At 39.5% G+C, this 12,633-nt stretch overlaps 1 protein-coding gene across 1 annotated transcript in view; it reads right to left on the bottom strand.

Moving 5' to 3' along the window:
* LOC143741306 (CUB and sushi domain-containing protein 3-like) overlaps window positions 1–12,633 on the bottom strand; it is a 323,702-nt gene that overhangs the window by 147,213 nt on the left and 163,856 nt on the right. The window contains exons 25-26 of the mRNA XM_077233739.1: window positions 8,800–8,926; window positions 5,708–5,910 (exon numbers count right to left, since the gene is read on the bottom strand). Of these exons, the coding sequence (XP_077089854.1) occupies window positions 5,708–5,910; window positions 8,800–8,926 (330 nt within the window). The remainder of the gene's footprint in view (window positions 1–5,707; window positions 5,911–8,799; window positions 8,927–12,633) is intronic.

Below are 12,633 nucleotides of genomic sequence, written 5' to 3'. Positions count from 1 at the left end.
TGAAACTGTGTAGTGTGTAACTGTGTAGTGTGTGTAGTGTGAAACTGTGTAGTGTGAAACTGTGTAGTGTGAAACTGTGTAGTGTGTGTAGTGTGAAACTGTGTAGTGTGAAACTGTGTAGTGTGAAACTGTGTAGTGTGTGTAGTGTGAAACTGTGTAGTGTGAAACTGTGTAGTGTGAAACTGTGTAGTGTGTGTAGTGTGAAACTGTGTAGTGTGAAACTGTGTAGTGTGAAACTGTGTAGTGTGTGTAGTGTGAAACTGTGTAGTGTGAAACTGTGTAGTGTGTGTAGAGTGAAACTGTGTAGTGTGAAACTGTGTAGTGTGTAACTGTGTAGTGTGAAACTGTGTAGTGTGAAACCGTGTAGTGTGTAACTGTGTAGTGTGAAACTGTGTAGTGTGAAACTGTGTAGTGTGAAACTGTGTAGTGTGAAACTGTGTAGGGTGTAACTGTGTAGTGTGTGTAGTGTGAAAGTGTGTAACTGTGTAGTGTGTGTAGAGTGAAACTGTGTAGTGTGAAACTGTGTAGTGTGTAACTGTGTAGTGTGTGTAGTGTGAAACTGTGTAGTGTGAAACTGTGTAGTGTGTGTAGTGTGAAACTGTGTAGTGTGAAACTGTGTAGTGTGTAACTGTGTAGTGTGTGTAGTGTGAAACTGTGTAGTGTGAAACTGTGTAGTGTGTGTAGTGTGAAACTGTGTAGTGTGTAACTGTGTAGTGTGTGTAGTGTGAAACTGTGTAGTGTGTGTAGTGTGAAACTGTGTAGTGTGTGTAGTGTGAAACTGTGTAGTGTGTAACTGTGTAGTGTGTGTAGTGTGAAACTGTGTAGTGTGTGTAGAGTGAAACTGTGTAGTGTGAAACTGTGTAGTGTGAAACTGTGTAGTGTGTAACTGTGTAGTGTGTGTAGAGTGAAACTGTGTAGTGTGTAACTGTGTAGTGTGTAACTGTGTAGTGTGAAACTGTGTAGTGTGAAACTGTGTAGTGTGTAACTGTGTAGTGTGTAACTGTGTAGTGTGTGTAGAGTGAAACTGTGTAGTGTGAAACTGTGTAGTGTGAGACTGTGTAGTGTGTAACTGTGTAGTGTGAAACTGTGTAGTGTGAAACTGTGTAGTGTGTAACTGTGTAGTGTGTGTAGTGTGAAAGTGTGTAACTGTGTAGTGTGTGTAGAGTGAAACTGTGTAGTGTGAAACTGTGTAGTGTGTAACTGTGTAGTGTGTGTAGTGTGAAACTGTGTAGTGTGAAACTGTGTAGTGTGAAACTGTGTAGTGTGTAACTGTGTAGTGTGTGTAGTGTGAAAGTGTGTAACTGTGTAGTGTGTGTAGTGTGAAACTGTGTAGTGTGAAACTGTGTAGTGTGAAACTGTGTAGTGTGTAACTGTGTAGTGTGTGTAGTGTGAAAGTGTGTAACTGTGTAGTGTGTGTAGAGTGAAACTGTGTAGTGTGAAACTGTGTAGTGTGTAACTGTGTAGTGTGTGTAGTGTGAAACTGTGTAGTGTGAAACTGTGTAGTGTGTGTAGTGTGAAACTGTGTAGTGTGAAACTGTGTAGTGTGTAACTGTGTAGTGTGTGTAGTGTGAAACTGTGTAGTGTGAAACTGTGTAGTGTGTGTAGTGTGAAACTGTGTAGTGTGAAACTGTGTAGTGTGTAACTGTGTAGTGTGTGTAGTGTGAAACTGTGTAGTGTGAAACTGTGTAGTGTGAAACTGTGTAGTGTGTGTAGTGTGAAACTGTGTAGTGTGTAACTGTGTAGTGTGTGTAGTGTGAAACTGTGTAGTGTGTGTAGTGTGAAACTGTGTAGTGTGTGTAGTGTGAAACTGTGTAGTGTGTAACTGTGTAGTGTGTGTAGTGTGAAACTGTGTAGTGTGTGTAGAGTGAAACTGTGTAGTGTGAAACTGTGTAGTGTGAAACTGTGTAGTGTGTAACTGTGTAGTGTGTGTAGAGTGAAACTGTGTAGTGTGTAACTGTGTAGTGTGTAACTGTGTAGTGTGAAACTGTGTAGTGTGAAACTGTGTAGTGTGTAACTGTGTAGTGTGTAACTGTGTAGTGTGTGTAGAGTGAAACTGTGTAGTGTGAAACTGTGTAGTGTGAGACTGTGTAGTGTGTAACTGTGTAGTGTGTGTAGTGTGAAACTGTGTAGTGTGTAACTGTGTAGTGTGTGTAGTGTGAAACTGTGTAGTGTGAAACTGTGTAGTGTGTAACTGTGTAGTGTGTAACTGTAGTGTGTGTAGAGTGAAACTGTGTAGTGTGTAACTGTGTAGTGTGTAACTGTAGTGTGTGTAGAGTGAAACTGTGTAGTGTGTAACTGTGTAGTTTGTGTAGTGTGTAACTGTGTAGTGTGTGTAGAGTGAAACTGTGTAGTGTGTAACTGTGTAGTGTGTGTAGTGTGTAACTGTGTAGTGTGTGTAGAGTGAAACTGTGTAGTGTGTGTACAGGGCCGGCCCTGGCCAATTTGTATATATGTATATGTATATGTATATATATATATATATATATATATATATATATATATATATATATATATATATATATATATATATATATATATATATATACACACACACACACATTACAGCCTAAACACAAATAGCAAGAGGATTACACCTAGCATTCAAGTCAAGTCCCATTTATTTTTATAGCACTTTTGACAATATAGATTATTTCAAGGCAGATTTACAGCTTTACCGTTTTGTTGCGTTTATAATTTTGTTCAGTATATAAAGTCGCTCTGGATAAAACAGTGATGTCATCGTCCAAATGTCATTCATGCACAAACTATTCATTGAGCGCTAGCAAAAGTGTTTGTTTTGCAGTTGATGGCAGCAATCTTCCAGTAAACTATGGCACGTTTCATGTTTTCACCATGAATGAAACTGCGAAATGTCTTCTTTAATGTTAATTTCACATAAAACGTTGCTACTTTTAATAAACCTGTAGCCTATATAAATATCATTAATAATTTTGGCAAATAAATTTAAAAAATGCCATATATCCCCCTCAAAACTGCACAACTGTAGAGTAAAACATTAATTAATAAAAGCGATAGTGAATGCGTGTGTGAAAAAACTGACGTGATTGTTACAAATCACACTGTCTGTGGCCTCTGGAGAACTCAGAACAACGTTTAGCTTAAAGTTTAAGGTTAAAATAACTGCCATTAAATTACATATCTTACTAATATGCAATTAGATAAACTGTACATTCATTACATTACCTCTGTCTTTATCCCCTTTTATCCTCTTCTCTTCCGTTTGGCGCTGTATCTATTGCAGACTACCTGTATAATGCCAATCTAAAATATGTCATGTAAATTTGTCCATCCGTCACAATCAGCACATTCACCATGTCTAGACCTGCGCGAGCTGCCAGGCCCGTTTCTACGGGGTGCTTGAGTGTGTTAAGTGCCCTCAAACGAATGCAATGCTGTCTACATTGGATGCAGCGAGGGCCGACGCTACACAACACATTAGCAACAGTGAACTGATCGCGCGCGCTCTGTTTCTGACGCACTTCAAGCACTCGCTGGGCGGGGGAAGATTGACGTGCCGGACCGGAGTCGGGGGACTTAATTACGTTTTTGTAGACTTGTTTTGCTTTATTTTATAGTATTTTGGATTAATGTTTTTCAAATAGTATTAGTAAAAAAAAAATTCAAATTTTTTTTTTCACTCGTTCACTCATTTTGGCGCCCCTATTGTGTGGCGCCCCTAGCATTTGCCTAGTCCGCCTATGCCACAGGCCGGCCCTGTGTGTGTAGTGTGTGTAGTGTGTGATGTGTGTAGTGTGAAACTGTGTAGTGTGTGTAGTGTGTGTAGTGTGAAACTGTGTAGTGTGTGTAGAGTGAAACTGTGTAGTGTGTGTGTAATCTGTGTAGTGTGTGTGTAGAGTGAAACTGTGTAGTGTGTGTGTAGTGTGTGTGTAGTGTGTGTAGTGTGTGAAGAGTGAAACTGTGTAGTGTGTGTGTAGTGTGTGTAGAGTGAAACTGTGTAGTGTGTGTGTAGTGTGTGTAGTGTGTGTAGAGTGAAACTGTGTAGTGTGTGTGTAGTGTGTGTCTAGTGTGTGTAGTGTGTGAAGAGTGAAACTGTGTAGTGTGTGTGTAGTGTGTGAAGAGTGAAACTGTGTAGTGTGTGTGTAGTGTGTGTGTAGTGTGTGTAGTGTGAAAAGAGTGAAACTGTGTAGTGTGTGTGTAGTGTGTGTAGTGTGTGAAGAGTGAAACTGTGTAGTGTGTGTGTAGAGTGAAACTGTGTAGTGTGTGTGTAGTGTGTGAAGAGTGAAACTGTGTAGTGTGTGTGTAGTGTGTGAAGAGTGAAACTGTGTAGTGTGTGTGTAGTGTGTGAAGAGTGAAACTGTGTAGTGTGTGTGTAGTGTGTGTAGAGTGAAACTGTGTAGTGTGTGTAGTGTGTGTAGTGTGTGTAGAGTGAAACTGTGTAGTGTGTGTGTAGTGTGTGAAGAGTGAAACTGTGTAGTGTGTGTGTAGTGTGTGTAGAGTGAAACTGTGTAGTGTGTGTAGTGTGTGTAGTGTGTGTAGAGTGAAACTGTGTAGTGTGTGTAGTGTGTGTAGTGTGTGAAGAGTGAAACTGTGTAGTGTGTGTGTAGTGTGTGAAGAGTGAAACTGTGTAGTGTGTGTGTAGTGTGTGTAGAGTGAAACTGTGTAGTGTGTGTAGTGTGTGTAGTGTGTGTAGAGTGAAACTGTGTAGTGTGTGTGTAGTGTGTGTAGTGTGTGTAGAGTGAAACTGTGTAGTGTGTGTGTAGTGTGTGTAGTGTGTGTAGAGTGAAACTGTGTAGTGTGTGTGTAGTGTCTGTGTAGTGTGTGTAGTGTGTGTAGAGTGAAACTGTGTAGTGTGTGTAGTGTGTGTAGAGTGAAACTGTGTAGTGTGTAGTGTGTGTGTAGTGTGTGTGTAGTGTGTGTAGAGTGAAACTGTGTAGTGTGTGTGTAGTGTGTGTAGTGTGTGAAGAGTGAAACTGTGTAGTGTGTGTAGTGTGTGTAGAGTGAAACTGTGTAGTGTGTGTAGTGTGTGATGTGTGTAGTGTGTGTAGTGTGTAGTGTGTGATGTGTGTAGTGTGTGTGTAGTGTGTGTGTAGTGTGTGTAGTGTGTGTAGAGTGAAACTGTGTAGTGTGTGTAGTGTGTGATGTGTGTAGTGTGTGTAGTGTGTAGTGTGTGATGTGTGTAGTGTGTGTGTAGTGTGTGTGTAGTGTGTGTAGTGTGTGTAGAGTGAAACTGTGTAGTGTGTGTGTAGTGTGTGTGTAGTGTGTGTAGTGTGTGTAGAGTGAAACTGTGTAGTGTGTGTGTAGTGTCTGTGTAGTGTGTGTAGTGTGTGTAGAGTGAAACTGTGTAGTGTGTGTAGTGTGTGTAGAGTGAAACTGTGTAGTGTGTGTAGTGTGTGAAGAGTGAAACTGTGTAGTGTGTGTGTAGTGTGTGTAGTGTGTGTAGAGTGAAACTGTGTAGTGTGTGTGTAGTGTGTGTGTAGTGTGTGTAGTGTGTGAAGAGTGAAACTGTGTAGTGTGTGTGTAGTGTGTGTAGAGTGAAACTGTGTAGTGTGTGTGTAGTGTGCGTGTAGTGTGTGTAGTGTGTGAAGAGTGAAACTGTGTAGTGTGTGTGTAGTGTGTGTAGTGTGTGAAGAGTGAAACTGTGTAGTGTGTGTGTAGTGTGTGTAGTGTGTGAAGAGTGAAACTGTGTAGTGTGTGTGTAGTGTGTGATGTGTGTAACTGCTCTTACTGGAGAAGTCGATGGCGAATCCAGATTTGCTGATGTAGAAGTCGGTCTCGAACTGGACGGTGACGATGTTGAGAGTGCTGTGGATGCCGTCGGGTAACAGAGACCCGCTCACGTCTCTCAGAGCCATCTCGTTCTCCGGGAGCCCGTCCCAAACCTTCAGGATATCGTGAGACGCCTCCGTGTCAAACGCCAAGAACTGCAGACTGAAACACATCTACAGTAAAGCCTGTGATTCACACTGGAATGCTCATGTGCACAAAAATACTTAAAGCAATCTAATCAAATGAATAATAAGATAAATCAAGTACCAAATACCATAAATGCAATTAATAAATCTTCTAATACCATTAAATATGAAGTGTATTTATAAATATGTGATACTGTATTAAATGGTAAGGCTTGTTCCGTTTGCTTTATTGGTTAATCAGACCATTAAATACAACTGTTCATTTTTATTATACAAATGTGTCATTAAATGTGTACAAATTTATCAAATTTACAATGAAACTTACATTGTAAAAATGTAAGCAACTTACAATGAAAAATACTTCTGTTAGTTAATTGGGCCTTACTGTAAAGTGCTACCAATAATTTATTAAAGGAGACTTTCAATAATGTATTTACCCAGCAAGCGTGACCCTCATCCAATAAAGACTAATGCAGCGCCGTAATCAAAGGTCAAAGACCTCAATCTTAAGGAAATAAAATGACATTAAAGTAGATAAACTGGACTACTGGTCAGGTCAATGCAATCTGTTTTACATTAATAAGCTTGATTCTCTCCTATGCAATTCCTCAAATAACTGTCTCTCTCCTGAAGTGATGGACGCTTTCGAAAACACGCTTCATGAAGCTTCGAGATATTTGCGAATCATTTGTTTCGAACCAGTGATACGAAGAGAGTATCAAATTGCCAAAGTCACGTGATTTCGGTAAACAAGAGTTTGTTCGCATTTTTCACAGTTTCGTGATTTTCATGATTCGTAATTCCAATGATTCACCGCTAGGTGGCGATCTCATGAACTAGTGACTACATGTGATCTTTACCTGCATGATTTCGGTTCAATTTTATACATTTGTAAACATTTAATGACACATTTGTATAATAAAAATGAAGAGTTGTATTTAATGGTCTGATTAACCAAGCTATCCATAAAACGAACAAAACAAAATATCACCTATTATAAAGACACTTCATATTTGATGGTATTGGATGATTTATTAATTGCATTTACGGTACTTGATTACACCTTCAATAAAACATTTGCAATTTCTTTGTAAAAGTGTTTCATGCATGTTCATATTTCGTTGCATTTACACTGTTCTGGCCAGCAGGGGTCACCAGCGTGTGGCGTTGCGATTTTGCGATGCAACTGATTCGAAGTTTCGAAAAGCTTTGTTTTTCCCATCACTATGCCAGTGACTTAATAATAGGGTTAGGAATCGAAAAAGTCAATTCTGCTTATCTGTTCCTGTGTGTGCAGGCTAGTGTTGTCAAAAATATCGATATTTCGATAAATATCGATACTGAAATATCGGAACGGTACCAATACTAATTTCCCGAAGTATCGATACACCGATACTAACCGAGGGGTCACTATCACTTCTCGCCAAAGGCGCGTTGACAAACACGACACGTGACGCACTCGTCTCATTCGCTCTGGTTAAATAGCAAAAGTGAAAGGGAAGATGGCGAGTGCGGCGCCGCGACCGGCTTTGGTTGATTGATAAAGAACACCGCGAGCGGGCATGCCGGAGAATAGCGCGGACACGTGTAAAAAACACACCGCGAGCGGGCATGTCGGAGAATAGCGCGGAGACGCGCTTCACACTCCAATTTGATACAGTTAAGTGCTTCGACACAATCTGTATTATTAAAAGCAATATATAAATAAAGGTAACTTGACTAGATGCTGATCCAGTGAGCATTGTTTCCGCGTGTGATGCACGCACGTTTGCATTTAAATCTGTTCATCAAATTACGTTAATGTAGGCTATTAACCAGCATTTATGACCGATGAACAATGCATTTGTTACAGTATATTTTAATCTTTGATAACAGTAGGTAATAAAAAAAACAACGGATCATGTTAGCTCTTGTCCAATGAAAAAATATTAACAGATAGAACTCAGGACATTTTTTTCATGTAAAATATACCTCATTGTCATGTTCTAGACTTGTAATATTTAGCTTTAAATAAAAAAAGACCCCCTTAATATTGTGGCAGTTTTTTTCTCTGTGGTATCGAAAATGGTATCGAATATCGATATTTTTCAAGGTATCGTATCGAAGTTAGAAATTCTAGTATCGTGACAACACTAGTGCAGGCCTGTGTTCACGTGCACAGAAAGCCGCCTCTCATACAGCGTGCGAACACTGAATTGAGTTCTCTTCCTTGTATTTCATGGATTATGCTCGTAAACACAGTCGGTTTTGTCTTAAGTGAGCGTACACAGAAATCAGATAGAGTAACAGTATATTAGATCCATGCATTAGCTCTTAAAGTGACAGCAACCTAATTAACCTGCTCATTAATGTCAATCAAACAACAAAATTGATGATTGATCTTGACTGAATAACTTTTGTGAGTTTAATAAATATTAATCTATATATTTCTTATAAAGTGAAGTGTTATTTTACATATTTTTGATTTCACTTTCAGTAGCCTGAACACTATAACTAGATCTACATTCAATTTGTATATTTGTTCAGTTTTATTTATGTGTGCTATTGCGAACACATTTATTTGTTCTGACTGTTACTTGTTATTAATAGAGTTTAGGGTTTTATAGTTAGGCTAGTTGTTTTTGCGGTGATATTGTTAAAACCGTAGGCAAAAGTTTAAACATGCCCTTTAAGGCTGCTGATTTACGTTCATGGTATTCAGCTGTAAAAAGAGACAGATGTTTGATTTCATTTTTTTTTTAAACTTCAAAATTCAATCGATACCCAACCCTACATTTTTTAATATAACTCCGATTGTATACGTCTGAAAGAAGAATGTCATATACACCTAGGATGGCTTGAGGGCGAGTTTTGAGTGATCTATCCCTTTAACGATCCACGTTTCCTTGTTATTAATAATCATCACCTGACAGTGTTGCCGGGGTCCACCTCGATGGTCCATGTGCAACGGAGGTTGTTGTCATATGGAAAAGGGTATCCAGGAGAGAGTATGCGTCCAGATGATACACCTTTAAAACTTCCCCCACACTCCGCTACAATAGATCAAAACAAGAAGTTATTGCGCTGTCAACTCCCACCCACGACGAAGACGAGATGTATTCTTCCTGCCATTAATGATGAGCTCTGTGGAGACTGTGTTTCTGGATCTGACACCCCCTCATCATCCCGACGAGGACATGCAACAATGGGCTGTAATTATGCATGCAAGAGACGCTGCTTTTAACTATGTTCCTTGTGCATGCCATTAATTAATGTTAAAACTCTGTCCACATTATTTATGAGTTCGGTCTTGCATGAGAAGCAGAGGACCACTGCATATATCACAAAAAATAAAGGAAGTATTATCATATTCATTACTGTGGCCTCAGCCACAATATCTGCACTACATCGCTCATTAAAGCACTTGTTTCTGTGCCGCATTACAGCAAACGCTGATCTCATGAGTGAACAGGTTCTCTAGTGACAAAACAAAAATACTGTCATTACAATGGTAACGAGTACAGAGACGGACAAGACAAACACTGCAGGAGAAGAAAGCCGGCCCCTGGAGATTATCATGTCTGATATATTTTCAATGGCCACTTTAGAGCTGGAGTGTGTGTGGAATTTGTGGCTTTTAATGTTGTTTATATGTCTATGTGGTGTTTTTAATACGCTCTAAAACAAACCATGTGTAAATTCATAAGTCGACAGCATTGCTGAGTATTTTCTCCTTAAAACTGCAGTGAACCAAAGACAGTCTCAAAAACACGCTTTGAAATCGCTGGTGTTTCTGACGTCACAAACTACCTTGTAACCAATCAGATCAACGTGTGATCGTCAACGAGTGGATCTCTGAGTGAGTGAGTGAGTGGAGGCGGGGCTCATTTGCATATTCATAGAACCACGCATACTAAATGAGGCAAGCATGTCGAGTTACATTCAAGATATTTTAAGGCATGAAGAATTGTTTTTCACGGAAAAAACATTTAAATATGTCATTTTGGAGAATATTAAGGGATAAAATGATTGACTACAGGAGGACTTTAAAGGTTTTGTTTGAGTTTAATAAGCAGAGACAGACACTGATGTGAACACAGTCATTCTGTGGCAATATCAAAACATTGCTCTGTTTGTTTGAGCGCACAGAAACACTTTGTTTGAATCAACCAATGATGTGATTTTGGCGGAGGACTATGTTTTTGTCCCAGTGGGGAAACCTGTCTGAAAACAGTCATTATTCTTACAGTTATTTTGGAATTAATTTGCCTCCTAACCCAATACGAGCAGCAAACTAATCGCACATTTAATGGATGTTTTTCACATGATAAAGAGTAAAAATCACATAAATGTACTTTTATTTTTACATGGGCAAGTGAAATAAATAACGGGAGGTGATCTGGGGCCGTATTCACAAAGAATTTAATTTTACGACTAGGGGTACTCCTAAATCACACTAAAATATTTTAGCTAGGAGTTTTCTCTTAAAAGTTATTCACAACGCCTTTCAGATCTACTCTTAGTAAGGAAAAATGACAACTCCTAAACTAAGAGTGAGTCTTCGTTGCTATGGATGACGTCAATTCTCATGCACGAGTTTCCTCGCAATGATCACGGTGATTGGTTGTTAGATGACAGGGCCATCATGCGGAACATAACACAGACGCAACAAATCATGGAATTACCACATCTAAATATGTCTGTGTCCTACACAAAATAATAATAGTAATGTCATCGAAATGCATATATAATGACATGTTTGTGCAGGCCCCAGTGAAGTGTAATTCTAAAAAGGCAGAAAGAGAGAGAAAAGTGGTGAATTCAATTAAATTAAATTAAGGTAGCCTAATACCCTAATGAAACCGCCACTTGCCTAATAATGAAAAACGACTCTTGCATTAACACTTGCTTGGTTAATTGACATCCTATTAGTATGGAAGCTTGTTTCCGCCACTGAATAAAAAATAAATAATAATAACTGTGACTTTTCATTGAGAGAATTGTGAGAAATAAAAAGTAGCAATTACCTTTTTTATTTTTCATTCTGTGGCGGAAACAAGCTTCCATAGCCTAAATAGACTACTTAATGCAAGGAAATGTTGCTCCTATTGAAGCAATGTAATAGTTGAATGACGGTGGATTATGAACTCGCCAAAACGGAAAAGAAAGCGCAACTGGACGCAGGATCCGTTACTGCTGCTTGGTGTTGGTGCTGAAAACAAAAACAAAAAATTAAATAAAAGGGAAATTCGACACTGGGATATCAAGTAAAACTAAGCGTGAGACATGGGAGAGGATTTGTTTGCAGATCAATGCAGCATTCCCGCATGTGTCGCGGACCCCGGACGACTGCGAGAGGCGGTGTATGCGCTACAATCCTTTGTGAATAGGTCTTAGTGAGTTAGGAGTCCTCTCGACATCTTTTAAGCTGTCCCAGACTTAGGTGCTACTTTTAGGGATAAAATGCTTCGTGAATTACTCTTAGTGAAAAAAATTAGGAGTCCTAAAGTTAGGAGTGACAAGCCCATTATTTTTAGGAGTTGCTCCTAAATTCGCCAATTAGGAGCTACTTTTAGCCTTAAAATTATTTGTGAATACGGCCCCTGGACGGTCAACTTGCTTCATAACGGATTTAAATCTTACGTTGCATTTTATAATTGCATGTGATCTGCTTTTTGAAGAGGGAAAATAGTTGTATAAAGAGAGACATTTATCAGCTAGCTTTTGCATGAAATATTTAGCACAGCCAGGATGTGCACTATTTTGATGTTGAAATTCCCAAGGCGCTGTCATAGGAGCGAGTGGATCCCCGAGGCAAAGCTTCCAGCGTTTGCTCATCGGGATTCAGTCTACAGACAGACCGGCTACTTCACTCTGACTGCTCTATTGTTCATCAATTTCATCATACAAAAGGCAAGAATAAGCTGGTCTATCATAAATATTGATGACTCTGCGAGACCGATCAACTTATGTGAAACTTCTTTATAGTTTGCCTGAGCGTTTTGAGACTGAGACTCTGTTCTGAGAACATTGGGCTCTACCTTGCTGACTACAAAAGCAGGAGATTAAAGATAAAAATGACCTATTATGCTTTTATCCATCTGTCTTTAGTGTGTGATGTTGCTGTTTGAGCATGAAAAAGCTCTGCAAAGTCCTTCTATATCAGTGTCAGTGTTTCTGAACTCCTGAAACGAGGCTTTGTAGTCTTGAGTTTCTTCCATGGCACAATATTCCTCATTATAATAATTCATTCGCAGAATAAAGGGGCGGGGCCTGGTTGAGTTAGTTAGTAGTGTGTTAAACTGGCGGTTATGGTAAGGGGCGGGACATTTCCCAACACACTCGAAGCGCTCGACCAATCACAACACACTGATCCAGCCGACCAATCAGAGCACAGTGTGCTTTTCAGAAGGAGGGGCTTCATAGAGCCATTAAGTAAACTGGTGTGTGTTTCCCGAAAGCATCGTTAGTCAGCTATGGTCTGTCGTTATCAGGAGTTCAACGAGTCGGTGTTTCCCGAAAACATCGTTCCAACGAACATTCGCAAACAGCATCGCAGAGTTGTGTGTGTGTGACAGTAGACCTCGAGCTGCTGTTAGAAGCAGAGTTTCTAGTTTTCATCACATGTGACTCAATAAATCCTGATCTTGAGACAAATAAGAACTGTCTATATCTTTTATTTAAAATACATACAAACGTCATTTACGTCTTTGAGTTTGTCATGAGATTTAAAGCGTAGTTTCTGAAGAGTGCGCATGTG

This window comes from Siphateles boraxobius, unplaced genomic scaffold, assembly GCF_051911475.1.
Source record: "Siphateles boraxobius isolate OS27281-9 unplaced genomic scaffold, OSU_SipBor_1 186, whole genome shotgun sequence".
Taxonomy (NCBI): Eukaryota; Metazoa; Chordata; class Actinopteri; order Cypriniformes; family Leuciscidae; genus Siphateles; species Siphateles boraxobius.
Note: the sequence above shows the minus strand (reverse complement) of the source record. Positions and strands in the feature narration are given on the sequence as shown.